Below are 22,065 nucleotides of genomic sequence, written 5' to 3' on the forward strand. Positions count from 1 at the left end.
TCTTTGTTATGTTTGTCTGTTTTCCATGTCTGGTGTCCCTGGATTACATTCTTCTGATTTCATATAGGATCTTGGTTCCTTCTATTACTCTTCGACTGATGCTAAGTGGTGCACTGAAGAATACTATAGCCTATAGTAAATATTTTGCGGAATTTATTTTGGCGTTTTTAGACAGACCGCTAAAATACGCCAAATTTAGCACCCCGTGAATTGGATGCTCAACATGATGTACCCAAACTGCTCCACTACATTTTCGTAAGGTATTGAGGAGACTTTTTTTTTACACTCGTTACCCGTGAAGTTAACTTATATACTAAATATATAAACTAGAATAAATTTTAACCCTTATTCTATCCTCTGAGTGAATTAAGTAAAATATAATGGAAAAATGAAAAAAAACATGAGGAAAGAAATATGACATCACCATGGATTTATAATCATGTACATCCCAGTACAATTGTATAATTTGTAGAAGATATATAGATTATATGCTACACCTTGTCATTAGCAAACATACGTAAGGATCATAAAATACTTCCAATTCCGGTATAAATTCACTTTCTTTAAGAATAGTAATATATTTCGATACTTATATCTTTTTTTAAGTCATCAGTGTTAAATACCTGATATAAACAAAATGAAGTTTAGAAAAAAAAATGCAAAAATGTGTTTTTCAAATGATTAAGTATCGGTATTGTGTGTTGAGAGGTTAAGAATTAAATTTGCAGATAAAGAGTATTAGACAGATAAAATGGCAACAATATATGATGCCAAAGTCAATGGTCGATTTCACAATGTGCGTACAAGTATAAAACCCACAATATAGGATTCACAAACGCGAAAATCATCTGAGAGTATTTGGACTCGCATAATTTTCTTATGGTCTCATTTTTTTTCATATTTTAAATGATTAGATCTATAGATTTTATTAAAACTATTATTTCCCTATTCTCATTTTGTGTCACGATTTCATACCTATTTTGTTTATTTAAATTTTTTATTTTCTGTGTCTGGAATTTTTAATTTTAGAATCGGACGTTTTAAGACGGTTTAATATCATAATTTTACATGTACTTAATATATTTTCATATCATTTTGATGTAAAGCGTCTAGAGTAATATTTTAGTATTGGCGCTTTACAAATTTGTGAAAGTTGTATATAATAATAATATAAATGTTCATTTCAGAAAACTTCTTTCTATTAAGAAAACAATTATAATAGAACAGAAAAATGCATTTTGATATGCCAATAGTTGTTTGTATTATATCACATGGAAAGGTGCAATGTTTCATTCAGTGACGATTGTTACGTATGTTTTCATACATAAGGGCGCAAGCGGCACGTGGCAAGTGCAACCGTGTATGTGTGTAAGTGATTTTTACGGAATATAATATAACTTTTCTAAAACATAACGTTTAATATTCTTATTAAATATGATGTTTATTCGTGGTACTGAAATAAGTGAAAACAGCTGATACACATCGGAATGTTATGTGTGCTTGCTTACATGATTAAGGTGGGCAGTAATTTACACACAAACCACACCAAAGAAGTCGCGTGCTGTTCATATAGCAACCACAGTTGTGGTCGTCTCAAAGCCTTTGAAGGACGGCATATTAGAATGAAGTATGATAACATTTTATTTGTATTTAGTTTACATAGATGATATGGAAAACATTGTCCAATAGTCCACACGTGTTCAGTGACAGTAAGGAAGGACATATGGGTATAATTGAGAGAATTTTACCAAAAAGCTATAAAAATCGTACAATAGTAGTGACCGAGTAGACGTTGTTCTTATTGTTGTTGAGAGGTTACTCCTTGCAACACACGAAGAGCAGCTTTTATTTTTTTTTATAAATTTTCATAAATTATTTTTAGATTGTTGTTTTTGTATCTTTATAAAAGCAATATTTGTGATGTCTTCAGTTTGTAGGGACCACTGTATGTGACAGTTCCATTTCCATTCAGCTTGATCAGTATGTTATTCAATGAACCAATTTTGTTAGTAAAATAACATGCTCTTAAAAGAAATTCATGTTACGTTCAAGAGAATCTTTTTATACAGTTTTCATGTGATATGTTATAAAATGTACACGACGGACTAATTAACAAATATTTTGCAGTACAAAACGTGCCTGCTAGCTCAAATCAAAGAACTTTGTGGTTTTCTTCATGTTTATCTGTGTACTTGCAAATCAACAATATAAAATAAGAAAAAAAAAACGCATAAAATTTTGTGATCATTTATATCTTAAAAATGACAATTTGTATATAATTATGGAAGAGGTACGCTCCACAAACCAAAGTCCAAATTCGGAAGATCAGTGCAGTTAACCAGATGGTTATATCTGTAAAAGAAGCAAAATATGACCACAGCTACTCTAAGATTACAGTCATTTTTAACCAATGAAATTAAACAATTCGATGATTCTAATACTGAATAACAAACAAATATAAAAATCTTACTTAAAAATCCAATTCAAGCGGACACAACTTCTGCGACCATCGATTTTATTAAACGAAAAATATCGATTGTTTGTCACATAATTGAGCGTTCTAAATTTTACTTTGCCTTTTGAAATTGTGTATATGATACTGGCCACTTAAGCAATTTCTTCTGATTTACCTTAACTGTCCTTTTCAGGTATCTTTCTATGCTACATATTACAGATAATCGATAACAAGCTTGCCAATATAAATTATATCATCATATAACATGTTATGCCCATAAAATGTGGTTTCAGACTTTCTATTTAGAATAATGCAGTTATGAACTAAAACGTTATGTTGTTAAAGTGTATGTGAAATTGCTTTCTAATTTTGTCAAATATTTTTTACTGAAATTTGTATACTAATAATATCAAAACCCCTAAAACACAGAGGCTTCATTCCCAGTATTGCATAAAGTAGATCCTTAATTTAATTAGGTTTTAATGTGCTGATGAGAGGTTACTTTTTAAAATATGAACACGAGACTATTAACTTACTTATTATGTAAATGCCCACGTTGGAACATGTTTGACTGTACCGTAGGTAAGTCGTATGCTTCACACACCAGTTTTGACAATACCACACTTTTAATATTATTAAGCTGATCTGTTGGATAACAAAATCATGCCAAATTAATCCAAAGTCTAAATATGAGTATCGGAAATAAATTTAATATCGTTTACATTTTGATGCAGCAACTATTAAAAAGGGACTTTTTAACATTACCTTGAAATACTTTATATTTCATGTAATCGACATAGCTATTTCATTTGAGATAAACTGTGTTCAATATTTCTTTCCATGGTAGCTGTAATGTCATTTATTTCAAGATTCATGCGTGATTTTTGTCTTTCTATTAGTTTGTAGAATCTATTTCGGTTTACTGTTAAGTTTTCTTCTTTTATTATTTTGCAGGCTTTACTGTACTAAAAAAATGAATTTTTACTCACCCAATGAAAACATGCTGTTTCGTTCGTACCAGAACCTATCACTAATTCTTATTTTCTTGAACTGTTTGATGAGCATACAGGTAAAAGTGGGTCCTAAGATAGAACCTCCGCGTGGTTTTTCTGCTAACCCACCAACGAACAAATCAATATCATCTGCAGATCTACAAAAAATTAGAACTGTCACCAAATTCCTAACCTTGCCGTCGATTATTTATTTCTACCCTATGAAACTAGTACAGCGAATGAAACTAAGGCATACGGGAATTAATTTAACCACTTTAAACCACTTTTATCAACTGCCACTAAATATTTATAGTTACAAACTGATATGATCAACAAAGTTTATAGATTATCGTTTAGGACAAAAAATGGATTTACTTCAATATAGCATTAGATCATATCAATAATCAGACAAAGATAAACAAAGGTTTAATTCGTTATGTATGCTCCTACTGAACTAGGTCGCACCTTATATTCACCCATGCAAATTTTGTTGTACAATAGTAATTTTTAAACCTTCGATTGCCATACATCAGAAAAAAAAATCAATCACATGGATAAATTTTGGTCATAACAGATTATAGATTGACATCAAATCCAAGAAAAGTAATTTCATTAAAATAGATAAATGAAAAACATCATTTGAAAGGTAAAAGGGTAATAAATACATATTAAATATAAATAAATAAATAGAATAAAACACAGAAAAGGAGGCCAAATCTTTGTTTTCATCGGGAGCTAAGAAGTACTAGATATGAAGACACGACTCTCGACTCTGTCTAAACTCCGTATTGATCCATTCAAACTTACGAATATAATTGTCTAATTGCACTAGATGTTTCATAATCATGATCCTCCATTATATAATCGTCAAATGAAACGGGCTTGAAGCCACAGAATTCCCGGAATTGATTGTATGTAGCTATACCATGATCTCGTCCTCTCTGAATATTACGTGCACCCAAATCGTCTCCACGCCCATCTTTGTAGAACAGGAAATTTCTGTATTCGTCTTCAATGTACCTTAGATAAGATATAATCTTTTTTTGAAAATATAAGGTATGCTTTACAGGCAAATAAAGTAATATCGTTTGTATTTGTTATTGCGTTTAGTGTTGTGTAAGTATTTGTAACCAATAATATATTATTGTTTCTTCAGCTTTTTGTTACTTAAACATTTTGTATACTAAATGAAATATGAAATCCCCGTGCTTACATATATTAATCATAAAAAATCAAACTGGAGGCAAACCTAACATTGAGGCAATGCATGTATTTCGTTACATCTAGTTTGCCTGCGTGACATATGTTTTTTATTGCAAAAATATCATTCTATTCAATACTTATAATGAAAAATGGAAAATAACTTTCGATTCAAACAAATGGTATAAATGGAAAAAGGGGAATTAAAATTAGTTCCGCCAACGGGAAAAAGTCACGGGCAGCAAATCTTTTGGAGGTAAATCTTGATAATCATTTGGATTCAACTTTAAATTTCATTGAAATGTATTATTCAAAATGCAGTTGTATTAAAATGACAAAAATTAACAGCAGTCGACTGCAACGATTTATGTTATCATAAATCTACCTGTCCATTTTCATTGCTTTATCCCAAGACATCCATCGTGCATATTCAGATAGATTCTTTCCACCATGAGCGTACAGAAATTGAGATGAAGAGAATGTTTCCACCGCCGTATACCAATCCATAAGACAGTGACTTGGCATAAGATAAGCCTGGTGTGGAACAACCATTGAATGACCATGACGCATGGGGGCGGCTACTACCTCGTTATAAATTCCGCCATTAGATTCTGCGTCATAGTCATCCTGGAATCCAGTTTCATTGATCGTCAACATGTTGTTTGCGTACAGGTAAGGTCCAAATAGTTCTGGTAAATATTCTTTAAAAACAATATTTTGAAACAAAGCAATGAGTATTTTTCTTGCGTTCTGGTAAATAGTCTCATCATCCCAGTCAGGATTTATCACAGCCAAATTATCTGCAATCCAGTTGTGTGTTCTTACCCAAAGAAGATGGGAAGCACCAAGATAAGGAATATCGTCTACACGAGGATCACCTTGAAGATCAAATAATGACTTTATTACAGTTAATACCCACTTAAAATATTGTTTTACGATTACAAAACAGATAGTTCAAACCGCACTTTTGGTCGCTGTACCGACCAATATTTAGTTCTACTGTATCAAGAAAACGATTGCTTTGATATGTTATGTCGTAACGTCTACTATTCACTTTTTATTTCCTATATACTTTGTTGCAAGCACGGAATAACAACTTTAAGGTTTTTTGTATTACTGCGTCAGGAATCCTACAAATGACAACCTGCATTTTGAATGCACGTGCTACCAAATGACAGTTGAAATTTTATGAATTAACTTTTTTTCTTTTTGTTTTGTTTAAATGTTTACTTGTAGTAATTTCTTTTCTGTTAAGCCATTAGTGCATATGGCACGGTTTAATTGAAATACAAACTAATTATTATACAAAATATTTTTGTATAAACTTAGAGACCATTAATTGCCAGAAGGATACTGTACAAACTAGTTTGCATACTTCCACCTAAAAACTCAATTTCCAAAGTCATCAATGGTTTAGAACAGTGATGTTGGAAACAATCTCCAAATAATTCTGTATCATCTGGTAAATCTTGTTAGCAAATACAAACCTGATAACTGGCAATATGCATCAGGCTTGCTCATTGGGCAAGCTTTATGAGAATTTTCTGGTAATAAAGACATTCCATCAGCGCCCTCTTTTATTTTAAGTCTACCTGAAAGTGAATAAAATTCAATAAAGTTTCCTAAACCATACATGAATATTTTAGCTTTCGCTAATTTGAACTGATGCAAGATAATTTAATTTTTGAGAAATTGCAGTATTTGCATTAAACGCATAACGTCGCATTAAAAGAGTCAGAAAATTTAGCAGTTTACAAATTTTTGGAAATAACATCATCTCCCCAAAACATCAGGTATACGCAATTTAAATATACTGTGCTCATGGTAAAGCGTCTTGCGAATAGTACCCTCCTTTACACATAGTCTTCCTAAAAGTGAATAGAATTCAATAAAGCACGTTTATTGAGCTTTCTTTTTTTTCTAGATTTGAACTGAGACAAAAATATTATATAATTATTGCAGTATTTGCAATAACTAGATAACATCGTCATATTATAAAAGTAAGAAAATTTAGCAGTTTACAAATTCCAAAAATTACTTCAACCTCCCAAAACATCAGGTATACGTAATTCATTATCATATACATCCATTGCTCACAATAAAGCGTCTTGTGACTATCATAACTTAAAGTACAAATTTTGAATAAGATGACCTTTGAGACTTATTTTGTTAAAGGATCCATTGAACACGTGAAATTAAAATTTTGTTTAGGATAAACAAATTTCACCATAGATCATGTTGAATAAATTTCGTATTGTTTGGGTTATTGAGAACCCATGCATAACATCATATACTCCAGTAAGCAGTACCTTACCTCCACTATTGTTTCTTAAGGCGTTTGCTTCTGCTTCGGTGCGCCCGTAAATGTTAGACAAATCAATGTAACTGCTTTGTTGGTTTTCAATCTCTGCGTAATTGTCTAAAAATAGAGGGATGAAGGCAAATGTTTCAAAGAGACCTTTAAAAAAAAATTAATTTACCAACTTCATGTGATTTAGTAGCACTCCAGCTAATAAACATGCAAAATGCGATACATGATTGAAAAGCCTATATATATATTTTTTTTTATATTTTGTTAAAATGTTATAGTTAACAGAAATAAACATGTGGTTTTTCATATAACCCATGCTCTTAGGAGATACAAATTATATCGAATGTAATGTAGAGTTCAAGTTAAGGGAGATAACTCTGTACACGACACTAAATACAACATAAACTGTTGGATTTTCCGTGTTAATTATCTGCTAAGAGCACACAGATTGAAATGTATATTTACACCTCATTTTCACAAATACTTTCTGTTTATTGGCGCAAATATATTATAATAAAATGTTTGAACATTTCGTTTATATTATACAGACAATCTTTGTTGTGCTAGCCGATTGAGGCAACGACAGCCCTGATACTACTGAGTGACATTATAACTTCAAGTCAATTCTTTTAACCTTATATAACAAAGTTTGTCAAAATGGTCCATGAACTTACAAGACAGTCATAGACCTACAAAATCGTTTCCTTGCACGGATAGAAATAGAATTACTCTTGCCAAATATTCTATATGATGTTCATATTACTTTCAATTAGATTTTAATCACCTTCTGCGTTAGAAGAATCAGGCAAGCATCCTTTGTCGGTAGTTTTTGACCGAGTTAAATGCATACACTGCTCTGTATAGTAATAAGACAGTCATAGACCTACAAAATCGTTTCCTTGCACGGATAGAAATAAAATTACTCTTGCCAAATATTCTATATGATTTTCATATTACTTTCAATTAGATTTTAATCACCTTCTGTGTTAGAAGAATCAGGCAAGCATCCTTTGTCGGTAGTTTTTGACCGAGTTAAATGCATACACTGCTCTGTATAGTAATAATCACTTTTGGGAATAACAATGGGCAAACAATTTGGACTGAAAAATAAGATAACAAAATGTAGATATTAATCATTAGTATAATTTTCATTCAATATGATGCATTGGCTTTCTCTGAATCAAAGTTAAGTCCTGTAACAGTTGGAACTTGAATAGCATAGGCTGTATTTTGATTAATTATTTTTTATTGCATTTTGTTTAGTCTTGAAATCAGCGTTAATAGTTATACAACATTAAGTAGGGTCTTGACCGCTGATAATTGATATAATTTTAACTAAATAACATTTTTTTTCATGGTTAAACGTCGCAACATAAAATTGCAAATCTATAACCGAGCTTTAAAAGAATGAAGCACTATTTATAATTCTAAAGGGAAAGATGTCGTAACAAACCTTTTTGTTTTATAGTACAATTCTACAATATAAGTTAGATCGAATGTTGAGTCGGCGCTTTTATCTACCCTGGTAGAACCCAAAGGGGTAACATGATAGTCAAATCAGTTATTGACAGTAAAAATCAAACTTACTTATCATGCATTGTTTCGTTACAGCAGTTTCCGGGCTCTACAATGTTAATAAAATAAAACAATTCTTAACAATATTCATAATGCTTTTTTCCAACATGAATGCATGAAAATGCAAATATTTAATGACTTTCACTTCACTGAGTCGTGAGCCTCTACCTTATTAAGAACGGAAGCAAATCATACAACAAATAGCAAAAACCACTATGCTATTGTATGTTATTGTATAACAAATATGGTATTGTATATTATTAACAATAATCATTTACCAGTATTGTGAATATAAGTCTATTGCATCGTCCAGTTAACTATTGATGCGTGTTATCAGATGAAAGGCAATTATCAAGGTAAAAGAAGTATATCTCTTCAATTTACCATAGTATGAACTGTAAAACAAACCTTTGTGTTGTGTTGTTAATGCCATGTCGTGGGAAAGCAACTGACCGAACCAAACCATGGTCAACGTGTGTCTTTTTGAGAAGTGTTGGTTATAAGACGCATCAAACAGTTCGTTACTGAGAAGTCGAGGACTTTTCAACCCATATTCCCTTGGTTTATTCAAGCTCAGGTTTGTTCCTGTTAAGAAAGGTAAATATACTCAGAAGAATATATAGGTGTATTAAATGAACCCTGATTAGAATGCAACAATGTAGAAACCAAAATATACACAAAGGGAAAACGACATGTGAATAGGCAGTTTTTGCTCAACAAAATTATTTCGAAATAAGTTCAGACGCACCAGTATGATTATTGTCAGGTTTAGATCACACATTATACTGGAAACGAATGAAAATATCAACTATTGTATAAAACAAGTAAACCATTTCATTCATAATCCTTCTCTTTTTTATACAAATACATAATATCATGTGGTTTTCTTTTTGTCAAACAAAACAAAATTAACATTAAAAACAATTGCTCACATGACCGATAGAATTACACATCATACTTAGAAAGATTTCCTCGGCATGATTTTCTAACATTCTCTAGGATATGGTGTGTTCGAGCTCGAGGAATGTTTAGTTCTTAAATCTAAGAAAAAATGTCTTTATACAAAGGTAATTTATGTAGTATATGCAATTTGATTCATTAATATAAGAAGAATCAAAGGGAGATGAGTTAATTAATTGTAAAATTTATCATTTAATCCCGACTTTAATAACGCCAATCAGCAATTGTACCGCTCCTATTACAAATGGAGATCAACAAAAACTACTTTCCATACCTTTGTCAAACACGGCATCAAGCATTCTCATTTGTGCTGTAAAAGCCGCTCCCCATAAAGGATTATCCAAATTGTTACATAACCCACCGTATAGTCTATAGGGGTATGAAAGATTGCATTTGATCATCTCATTATCACAAGTCCTAATGATAGTTGTTGCTTCATACGTTCTGAAAAAAAGTTTCAAATAAACTGTAATTGCAGTAAAAACCTATATCAGTTAGATAGACAAGAACAAACCTAAGAAACACAGAGGCACAAAATTCAATAAAAAATCAATTTAATATACAAAAAAAAACATAGACTGAAAAGCAATGTTGTTTCATATTAAACAGGGGCACGATCCATGTAAACAGATTAAAAAACGTACTTAAAACATAATTTGAAGAAGATATATGTTGATCAGAAGAAAAGTTGCAGCATATGTTTTTAATGTTTTGAAAAATATATGTTTATAAGTTTAGGACTAATAAATATATTTATGAAAAAATTATTAATTAAAAATCATGTAGTGATTATGTCTTCTATATGTCTTAAAGAGGTAAACCTATAATAAGGGACATAAATCTTGAAACAGTGATATGTTTGTATCAAATTGAATTTAACCAAAGCTTTTCGGCTTTTCTTTGAAAAAGAATGGAATCCGTCCAAGCTACTTTGATGCTTACACGAGATAGATGTGAAATGGTGATTTGTAAAAGTTGTGTTCCTTACTTTAGGTCTATCTCCTTAACATATCAAAATATCACGATCTTGATAAGATGTCGGAAAACTTTTTTCTTCAGGCAAAATGCATATATTTCATCAGTGATCCTAAACATATATTTCATTAATGATCCTAAACATATGTATCACTAGTAATCCTAAACAAATGTTTCAATAGTAATCCTAAACAAATGTTTCAATAGTAATCCTAAACATATGTTTCCATAGTGATCCTAAACAAATGTTTCAATAGTGGTCCTAAACATATGTTTCCATAGTGATCCTAAACAAATGTTTCCATAGTGGTCCTAAACAAATGTTTCCATAGTGATCCTAAACAAATGCTTCAATAGTGATCCTAAACAAATGTTTCAATAGTAATCCTAAACAAATGTTTCAATAGTAATCCTAAACATATGTTTCCATAGTGATCCTAAACAAATGTTTCAATAGTGGTCCTAAACATATGTTTCCATAGTGATCCTAAACAAATGTTTCCATAGTGGTCCTAAACATATGTTTCCATAGTGGTCCTAAACAAATGTTTCCATAGTGATCCTAAACAAATGCTTCAATAGTGATCCTAAACAAATGTTTCCATAGTGGTCCTAAACAAATGTTTCCATAGTGATCCTAAACAAATGTTTCAATACTGATCCTAAACAAATGTTTCAATAGTGGTCCTAAACAAATGTTTCAATAGTGGTCCTAAACAAATGTTTCCAGTGATCCTAAACAAATACTTCCATATGTTTTTTTGAAAAAAATACATATGAAAACATATTACAATTGTCCTAAGTAATTCAGTGCTGGTATACTCTTAACATATAAATGTTTTAACAGTTCTTGAACTGAGAAATAGAAATACAATTACAGTCTATAAGTATACTTATGCAAGTTGTAAGATCTTTAAAATATGGAATAAACCATTTTAAATGATTTCAAAATATATTCATTCTATTAAAAGCGAGTATATCTAAAGACGTTAAAAGTAAGAATCTTCAAATATTTCAGAAGTATCAATAGGTTCTGAATATGGACAATGAGACACCATGTGGTAATCAGGACGTAACAATCGTATTTTTACTAAGATTACTTTACCAGAAGGGGCTTTCAAAAAGGACGAATGGGGTTGTAATTTCGGAAACAAACTTTCTGGAGTTGGATGAGAGGACACATAGCTAGCCAAAAACTGGCTCAGTTAATCACTAGGAAAACTGTGCACGTACGAGGATTCAAATTTAAAAATGTTTTTTCTTTTATTTACTCGTTAAGTAACGTAAAAATTTTAAGAAATAAACAAAACAAAAATTGGTTTAGAGATGGAGCTGTCTCGAACTAATGAGCGAAACCATTTTATACTCACATAGCACTTGCTTTTAAAATCTCTGTTACTTGGGCCGTTTAATGCTGTAAGTAAATTCATTGATGACAACAAATTACTCACCCAATAAAACTCGAGTTTATAAAAGTATCATTCAGATCAACCTTATCAACATCATAATATGTAGAGCCGTATTCGCCATGATGCGAACTGTACTTATAGTCACGATGTTCTGGATGATAGCTTTCACTTCCATATCCATCGAGACCATGACCACCATGTCCGTAACTGTGACTTCCTTGACTACTACTACTACTACTACTACTGCTGCCATGCCCATGACTGTGACTGCTACTACTACGTCCATGAATGTGACTGCTACTGCTGCCATGTCCGTGACTGTGAGTGCTACTACCAAGTCCGTGACTGTGACTAATGCTGCCATGTTTGTGACTGTGACTGCTACTACTATGTCCGTGACTGTGACTGCTACTACTGCCATGTCCGTGACTGTGACTGCTACTACCATGACCGTGACTGCGACCTCTACTACTAAGTCCGTGACTGTGACTGGTGCTGCCATGTTTGTGACTGTGACTGCTACTACTATGTCCGTGACTGTGACCGCTACTACCATCTCCGTGACTTTGACTACTACTGCTGCCATGCCCGTGACTGTGACTGCTACTACCAAGTCCGTGACTGTGACTGGTGCTGCCATGTATGTGACTGTGACTGCTGCTATCATGTATGGGACTGTGACTGCTACTACTACCATGTCCGTGACTGTGACTGCTTTGATCATCGTTGCTACCACTTCTATTCCCATTGCTACTGCCTTTGTCGCCTCCTTCTGGGATATAAAAACAATTGATTAAGGTCTAAATTTATTCACAAACATAACATTTTGTTTACCAAAAACAGTTGATAAAATAAACATTTTTATTCGTTAGTTGCTCTTTATATCAATTTATTTTTATACTCTGAGTAACATAACTTGTATGTGAACCGTGTTGTCATAAAAATATCATTCTTACCACAGTATATAAAACCTGTGGCGTTTGCTACCATGCATGTTTCATCCTTATCTCTGCAAACTTTCTGCAGCTCTTCCTCATTTGTTGGACAAACAAGCACTTTTAAGAAAAAAAGAAAACCAATTAGCTTTTTAAACAAATAATAAATATAAGAAGTCAACCTTCAATGAAGATAAATTAAGATGGGATCACATTCTTAATTGGAAATGCAAAAAAAAAAACCAAATATTTTTCCTTAAATGTTGGAGAATCGTTGTGTGACGATTTAGCAAATGAATACAAGAAACACGAAAAAATGTAAATGGGTCTAGAATCATTTAACTAACATCGATATTGTAGCATAAAGTCTTAAACTTATCACTTACATCGATTGCCATTATCTGTATCATTCGTTCGTTTATTTGTACAATTGTAAGATTCATCTTGTCCTTTACATCTGCAAACATAGTTATCTCCATCCAAATCAATACATTTCTCGTCATCGCCTCGACAATCTGGCTCGTTAGAAGGATGACAAACTGAAAAAAATAGAAGATTATTAAGTGATATATATATATTGTTCCCTCAAATGCTAAACTGGTAATTAAAAACGCACTTGACTTTTTAACCATTTTTTGATGTTTATTTTATCAACTTTTTTTACGGTTTTATGAGAGGTTTTCTGCCATTTTACAACTCCATGTTTCTACCGATTTCATGGGAGAAACTGAATCTAAGTCAGCCTATTCTTCATTTGAACTGTTTCTCTATTTTCTTGGTAAAATTTAGACTATAAAATGCTCACTAAAGCTCGTATATGCATATTCAATAACCTTTATTTTGCCACTTCTTGAGTAGAGAAATATTGCAAACCAATAATAACTCAAAGAGAACCTATTTATAAATTTTAGTTAAAACAATCAATATTCTTTCCTTTTTACTGACTTAGTTGTAATGGACATGATCATGTACACTTATCTTGGTTTTTTATATTATTATCCAATTTCGATAAAAGCCATGAATTGTTAATATCAATAGAACAAACGTATTGCCAGTTTTTTTCAATCGCCAGATAAAAGCCAAAATCAAATTAAGAAACCTGTAGTTTGACATAAGAAAACAGACACACCGGCAGTAGTCGGATAAGGTTGATATATCTTATACCACTTTTTCAGATTTTCGCACTTTTTTAAATGTTAAATTCATTATCGTAAAAGCAGTGTCGTCTTATAACTCTGGCCATTTGTTTTTTGTTTTTTTTATATTTTTTTATATAATTCCATGCAAGAGTGTAATTTCAAATTTAAGCATTTGAAAAAAATGATGGAAGTTAAAGATGATACTTCTTTCAACAGTTTTACTGTACGAAGATTCTGAGAGTGATAACCAACGTATAAAACTCTTAGCAATAACATCAGCTCAGACTAGCATATAATTTTGTTCAAGTTTTGCTACAAATTTGCCTTGGACACCATACGTATATCTTTGGTGGTTGGAAAGAACATTTCTTAATTTGCAAGTATTAAAAAAACGTACAATTGTCATAGTGACATTTCATGTTTTAAAATGCATAAACAGAACTAACGTTAACGACGGATTTCTATTTATTATATATAAATTATCTGATAGAGTAATCAAGGGAACCAAGGTTATAGCGGTAATCAAAAGAATGTAATCCAGGGACAAAGACCAGACATGGAAAACAGATATACACAACAAAGAACATAAAGTAACTAAAATTATAGTAAATGAGCAACTCGGATTCCACTAAAAACGGGGAGCATGGACCAGGTGCACAGGTAGGATAAGCGTCCTCTGCTTTTCTAGAAACACCCGCCGAGTTGCTGATGTTATGTTAAACATAGATATTTACTACATAACATAAAAAGGATAATCAAATCATGACAGAATTTGAAATGTCTTTAAACGATCAAATATTTGTTGAATATCTACTGTTCTGTGAAGGCAGAACAGAACTGTTTGCCAACCCAAAGTATAAAATGTGTTCACATATGGTCGGGAGCCTACCTCTCTTAGCAATGACAAACAATAAATATACAACACCCTTACCACTGTCCTCCGGTATGTCATCTTCTCCACTCGATTTGTCGTTACTGCTACTACTACTACTTTTAGACTTATCATTATTTCCACTTTCCGATGTGTCACTACTGCTACTTTTCGATTTGTCGTTACTGCTGCTACTGCTACTTTTAGACTTATCATTACTTCCACTTTCCGATGTGTCACTACTGCTACTTTTCGATTTGTCGTTACTGCTACTACTGCTTCCTTTAGACTTATCATTACTTCCACTTTCCGATGTGTCACTACTGCTACTTCTCGATTTGTCACTACTGCTACTTTTAGATGAGTCACTACTCTCACTTTTTGATTTATCACTACTTCTGGATGAATCACTGCTGCTATCTTTGGATGCACCAGTATCACTACTTTTCGATTTGTCACTGCTGCTATCTTTGGGTGTGTCATCACTGCTACTGGCATTGTTTTCATTACTTTTGCTTCCTTCCTCTAATAAAGTAATATAATAAAGCAATGCACTTGACCATTGTTTAGTGTTTACTATATTTTCGAGGCATGTTTTTCAACCCATGTGACTTGCAAAGATAACAGATAACATTCAAAATTGGAACTACAGGCTCCCCGCAGTCTAAAGCGCTCACTTGGTTCATTTTTCGACTTTCAAGAGCAATAACCTACCAAAACGTCGTCATTCAACTTTAAGCTAATGGACTTTTCAAGATACTGGCAAAACTGCATAAAAAGTCATTTTCACTTTTCACTTTTCACTTTATTAAAGAGTCGCCTTACAACTTCGACCAAAGAGAGACTTTTGTTGATCTCAAAGCTAAAGAAATGCCTCATTTATTTTTAGTTTTTCTTTTAGTTTTTGATACAAATGGGAAAATTGGTCAGTTAACTCCTGTGGACTAAAAATATCAAGAGTGGACATGTTTGACGCCTGATCTATAGTGATAAAATAGACACAATTTTCAAGGTACACAGATTAATAGACTTGATAATAATACACTGAGTAGTTTCAATGCAGAAGTTTTTAAAAGAAAAGTAATCATACGATAGACGACAAATGCCAAATGATGGCAGTATTACTCACATTATCTGTGGCTCGGTGAGCAAAAACGGAGTACTTGAATATAAATGATAATTTAAATAAAAGTACAACTGCACCAGTTTGTAATTGTTCAGAAATATACACAAACATAATTTTATTATTTCCTAAGAAATAAGCATAAAACGATCATTCTTACCACAGTAAATGAAACCGGTGATGTTTGCTACCATGCATGTTTCATCCTCATTTTGGCAAACTTTATTTTTCTCATCATCATTTGTTGGACAAACGAGCACTTTTAAGAAAAAGAAATCAATTCAGTGATCGAAAGTATTAATTAATAGAACATAAATAAATAAGAAAAACTTTCATAGCGAAATTCCAGAATGAGTATAGTAGATTTTTTCAATCGAGTATATTTTACACTCTAATGTAGGCAAAAATACTTAGTAAATTCATGATTTTTACCTCTAATATGAACTTCAGAGTTTGAAATTTGTGGTGTAAAACATTGACACGACGGTTAATATTTTAGTCCTCCTTCTATGTGTGATTTAAAGAAATGCAGATCAGTTTTATTTTTATTTTTGTTTTGTTTTTATTTTCGTTTTGTTTGTTTGTTTTTTTTTTTTTTTTTGATAGACGGACATTGTGATTGTGAAGTTAGCTCTTTTAAACGAAAAGACAATGGAGGCTCACACCACCTTACGTGTCAAGTTAAATTGCTAAAGTCTCGATTGTTAATTTTAATCTGAAAACTGAAACATTATCTTGCGTTTAGAATTCTCGTTCCAAACTGAATTCAGTGTTAGTTGTGTTCGTTTTCTGTTTTGTTCATTTTGACTTTATAAAAAAAGGAGGAAGGTCGAGTAAAACCCAACGCAGATATCATGCTTGTGTCAACATTTAAGCGATATGGTTATTAATATGTCTGTGTTGTTACATTTCTTTCAAGTTTCATTTTGAATAAGGCAGCATTCTGTTGCGGTGGATTTTATCTTTGTTTCGAGGTCTTTCGGAGTTTACTAAAAGTTGGTGCATTCGTTTACGTTTCAATCTAAATTATCGTCACTTACATCGATTGGCATTATCTGTATCATTTGTTCGTTTATTTGTACAGTTGTAAGATTCATCTCGTCCCTGACATCTGCAAACATAGTTTTCCCCATCTAAATCAACGCATTTTTCGTCATTGCCTCGACAATCAGGTTCGTTAGAAGGATGACATACTGAAAGAGAGAAGAATTTTTGGTGATATATATTTTTCCTCTCATACTAAGCCAGTGATTGAAACAGAATGGGGCATTTTAACCACCGGACGGTCTCTGCAAGAAATTTACTGAAATTTTATATTTCCATGTTTTCTTCAGATTTCATGAGAGAAACTGAATTTCCACCAACAAATTCTTGATTTGAACTATTTCTCCACTCTGCCTGGCAAAAGTAAGACTATAAAATGATACGTAAAGCTCGTCAACGCATGCTAAAAATCCTCTTACGATTTTTTGAGTGGAAAAATAATGTTTACCAATATTCACTGAAGGAGAACCTATATATACATTTTAGTTTTAAAAATCAAAATTCTTTCTTTTCTTACTACTAGTAAGTTGGCTGTAATAGTCATAATCGCCTAAATATAGCTGAAATATTGCTGCTCAGGCGTTAAACCCCAACAATCAATCAATCATGTACACTATTTTTTCTTATGTCTGCATAATGTAACATAATAAAGGCCTTAAAGATTTCAATTCATGCCAAACAATGAGTATACAATATCATTACCACTGTCCTCCGGTATGTCATCTTCTCCACTCGATTTGTCGTTACTGCTACTACTGCTACTTTTAGACTTATCATTACTTCCACTTTCCGATGTGTCACTACTGCTACTTTTTGACGTTTCACTACCTCTTCTTTTCGATTTGTCCTTGTTGCTACTTTTAGATGAGTCATTACTATCACTTTTTGATTTATCACTACTTCTGGATGAATCACTGCTGCTATCTTCTGACGTACCACTATCACTACTTCTCGATTTGTCACTACTGCTACTTTTAGATGAGTCACTACTCTCACTTTTTGATTTATCACTACTTCTGGATGAATCACTGCTGCTATCTTTGGATGCACCAGTATCACTACTTTTCGATTTGTCACTGCTGCTATCTTTGGGTGTGTCATCACTGCTACTGGCATTGTTTTCATTACTTTTGCTTCCTTCCTCTAATAAAGTAATATAATAAAGCAATGCACTTGACCATTGTTTAGTGTTTACTATATTTTCGAGGCATGTTTTTCAACCCATGTGACTTGCAAAGATAACAGATAACATTCAAAATTGGAACTACAGGCTCCCCGCAGTCTAAAGCGTTCACTTGGTTCATTTTTCGACTTTCAAGAGCAATAACCTACCAAAACGTCGTCATTCAACTTTAAGCTAATGGACTTTTCAAGATACTGGCAAAACTGCATAAAAAGTCATTTTCACTTTTCACTTTTCACTTTATTAAAGAGTCGCCTTACAACTTCGACCAAAGAGAGACTTTTGTTGATCTCAAAGCTAAAGAAATGCCTCATTTATTTTTAGTTTTTCTTTTAGTTTTTGATACAAATGGGAAAATTGGTCAGTTAACTCCTGTGGACTAAAAATATCAAGAGTGGACATGTTTGACGCCTGATCTATAGTGAAAAAATAGACACAATTTTCAAGGTACGCAGATTAGTATACTTGATAATAATACACTGAGTAGTTTCAATGCAGAAGTTTTTAAAAGAAAAGTAATCATCCGATGGGCGACAAATGCCAAGTGATGGCAGTATTACTCACATAATCTGTGGTTCGGTGAGCAAAAACGGAATACTTGAATATAAGTGATAATTTAAATAAAAGTACAAATAAATACAGAAAAAGTCTTAAACAGAATCATTTCCATTCCAGTGGAAAGCAGATCATTTAACTTTTTTCAGCTTTTAACTGCACCAATTTGTAATTGTTTCGAAATATACACACACATAATTTTATTATTTCCTAAGAAATAAGCATAAAACGATCATTCTTACCACAGTAAATGAAACCGGTGACGTTTGCTACCATGCATGTTTCATCCTCATTTTGGCAAACTTTATTTTTCTCATCATCATTTGTTGGACAAACGAGCACTTTTAAGAAAAAGAAATCAATTCAGTGATCGCAAGTATTAATTAATAGAACATAAATAAATAAGAAAAACTTTCATAGCGAAATTCTAGAATGAGTATAGTAGATTTTTTCAATCGAGTATATTTTACACTCTAATGTAGGCAAAAATATTTAGTAAATTCATGATTTTTACCTCTAATATGAACTTCAGAGTTTGAAATTTGTGGTGTAAAACATTGAAACGGCGGTTAATATTTTAGTCCTCCTCCTATGTGTGATTTAAAGAAATGCAGATCAGTTTTATTTTTATTTTTGTCTTGTTTTTATTTTCGTTTTGTTTTCGTTTTAATTTTTTTTTTTGTTTGTTTGTTTGTTTTTTTTTTGATAGACGGACATTGTGATTGTGAAGTTAGCTCTTTTAAGCGAAAAGACAATGGAGGCTTACACCGCCTTACGTGTCAAATTAAATTGCTAAAGTCTCGATTGTTAATTTTAATCTGAAAACTGAAACATTATCTTGCGTTTAGAATTCTCGTTCCAAACTGAATTCAGTGTTAGTTGTGTTCGTTTTCTGTTTTTGTTCATTTTGACTTTATATAAAAGGAGGAAGGTCGAGTAAAACCCAACGCAGATATCATGCTTGTGTCAACATTTAAGCGATATGGTTATTAATATGTCTGTGTTGTTACATTTCTTTCAAGTTTCATTTTGAATAACGGCAGCATTCTGTTGCGGTGGATTTTATCTTTGTTTCGAAGTCTTTCGGAGCTTACTAAAAGTTGGTGCATTCGTTTACGTTTCAATCTAAATTATCGTCACTTACATCGATTGGCATTATCTGTATCATTTGTTCGTTTATTTGTACAGTTGTAAGATTCATCTCGTCCCTGACATCTGCAAACATAGTTTTCCCCATCTAAATCAACGCATTTTTCGTCATTGCCTCGACAATCAGGTTCGTTAGAAGGATGACATACTGAAAGAGAGAAGAATTTTTGGTGATATATATTTTTCCTCTCATACTAAGCCAGTGATTGAAACAGAATGGGGCATTTTAACCACCGGACGGTCTCTGCAAGAAATTTACTGAAATTTTACATTTCCATGTTTTCTACAGATTTCTTGAGAGAAACTGAATTTCCATCAACATATCCTTGATTTGAACTATTTCTCCACTCTGCCTGGCAAAAGTAAGACTATAAAATGATACGTAAAGCTCGTCAACGCATGCTAAAAATCCTCTTACGATTTTTTGAGTGGAAAAATAATGTTTACCAATATTCACTGAAGGAGAACCTATATATACATTTTAGTTTTAAAAATCAAAATTCTTTCTTTTCTTACTACTAGTAAGTTGGCTGTAATAGTCATAATCGCCTAAATATAGCTGAAATATTGCTGCTCAGGCGTTAAACCCCAACAATCAATCAATCATGTACACTATTTTTTCTTATGTCTGCATAATGTAACATAATAAAGGCCTTAAAGATTTCAATTCATGCCAAACAATGAGTATACAACATCACTACCACTGTCCTCCGGTATGTCATCTTCTCCACTCGATTTGTCGTTACTGCTACTACTGCTACTTTTAGACTTATCATTACTTCCACTTTCCGATGTGTCACTACCGCTACTTTTCGATTTGTCCTTGTTGCTACTTTTAGATGAGTCATTACTATCACTTTTTGATTTATCACTACTTCTGGATGAATCACTGCTGCTATCTTCTGACGTACCACTATCACTACTTCTCGATTTGTCACTACTGCTACTTTTAGATGAGTCACTACTCTCACTTTTTGATTTATCACTACTTCTGGATGAATCACTGCTGCTATCTTTGGATGCACCAGTATCACTACTTTTCGATTTGTCACTGCTGCTATCTTTGGGTGTGTCATCACTGCTACTGGCATTGTTTTCATTACTTTTGCTTCCTTCCTCTAATAAAGTAATATAATAAAGCAATGCACTTGACCATTGTTTAGTGTTTACTATATTTTCGAGGCATGTTTTTCAACCCATGTGACTTGCAAAGATAACAGATAACATTCAAAATTGGAACTACAGGCTCCCCGCAGTCTAAAGCGCTCACTTGGTTCATTTTTCGACTTTCAAGAGCAATAACCTACCAAAACGTCGTCATTCAACTTTAAGCTAATGGACTTTTCAAGATACTGGTAAAAACTGCATAAAAAGTCATTTTCACTTTTCACTTTATTAAAGAGTCGCCTTACAACTTCGACCAAAGAGAGACTTTTGTTGATCTCAAAGCTAAAGAAATGCCTCATTTATTTTTAGTTTTTCTTTTAGTTTTTGATACAAATGTAAAAATTGGTCAGTTAACTCCTGTGGACTAAAAATATCAAGAGTGGACATGTTTGACGCCTGATCTATAGTGATAAAATAGACACAATTTTCAAGGTACGCAGATTAGTAGACTTGATAATAATACACTGAGTAGTTTCAATGCAGAAGTTTTTAAAAGAAAAGTAATCATACGATAGGTGACAAATGCCAAGCGATGGCAGTATTACTCACATAATCTGTGGCTCGGTGAGCAAAAACGGAGTACTTGAATATAAATGATAATTTAAATAAAAGTACAAATAAATACAGAAAAAGTCTTAAACAGAATCATTTCCATTCCAGTGGAAAGCAGATCATTTAACTTTTTCAGCTATTAACTGCACCAGTTTGTAATTGTTCAGAAATATACACACATACAATTTTATTATTTCCTAAGAAATAAGCATAAAACGATCATTCTTACCACAGTAAATGAAACCGGTGACGTTTGCTACCATGCATGTTTCATCCTCATTTTGGCAAACTTTATTTTTCTCATCATCATTTGTTGGACAAACGAGAACTTTTAAGAAAAAGAAATCAATTCAGTGATCGCAAGTATTAACTAATAGAACATAAATAAATAAGAAAAACTTTCATAGCGAAATTCTAGAATGAGTATAGTAGATTTTTTCAATCGAGTATATTTTACACTCTAATGTAGG

General features: G+C 32.4%; 1 protein-coding gene across 1 annotated transcript; it reads right to left on the reverse strand.

Annotated features, from left to right (window-relative positions):
• Nucleotides 1–2,233: 2,233 nt before the first annotated feature.
• Nucleotides 2,234–21,930, reverse strand: LOC148603586 (uncharacterized). Its single transcript, XM_088551455.1, has 22 exons — nucleotides 21,825–21,930; nucleotides 20,578–20,994; nucleotides 19,872–20,024; nucleotides 18,970–19,068; nucleotides 17,692–18,132; nucleotides 16,986–17,138; nucleotides 16,106–16,204; nucleotides 14,841–15,347; nucleotides 13,199–13,351; nucleotides 12,834–12,932; nucleotides 11,920–12,649; nucleotides 9,768–9,937; nucleotides 8,942–9,118; nucleotides 8,546–8,582; nucleotides 7,937–8,058; nucleotides 6,962–7,066; nucleotides 6,135–6,239; nucleotides 5,033–5,525; nucleotides 4,255–4,467; nucleotides 3,445–3,605; nucleotides 2,992–3,100; nucleotides 2,234–2,352 (listed from the first exon to the last, which is right to left on the reverse strand). Exons 1-22 carry the CDS (start codon nucleotides 21,856–21,858, stop codon nucleotides 2,280–2,282), a joined length of 4,650 nt encoding a protein of 1,549 aa, XP_088407581.1. The 5' UTR covers nucleotides 21,859–21,930; the 3' UTR covers nucleotides 2,234–2,279.
• Between the last annotated feature and the right edge of the window lie 135 nt (nucleotides 21,931–22,065).

This window comes from Perna viridis, chromosome 11 (assembly GCF_037379345.1).
Source record: "Perna viridis isolate PV_CMFRI_1.1 ecotype Kerala chromosome 11, ASM3737934v1, whole genome shotgun sequence".
Lineage (NCBI taxonomy): Eukaryota > Metazoa > Mollusca > Bivalvia > Mytilida > Mytilidae > Perna > Perna viridis.

Coding starts and splice junctions, on each gene's coding strand:
- LOC148603586 (XM_088551455.1), bottom strand. CDS start 21,858: ATGGTAGCAAACGTCACCGGTTTCATTTACTGTG. Junction 19,069..19,871: donor TACAGATAATGCCAATCGAT/GTAAGTGACGAT, acceptor TTTTCTTAAAAG/TGCTCGTTTGTCCAACAAAT. Junction 13,352..14,840: donor GTTTGTCATTGCTAAGAGAG/GTAGGCTCCCGA, acceptor TATTTTTTTCAG/TTTGTCATCCTTCTAACGAG.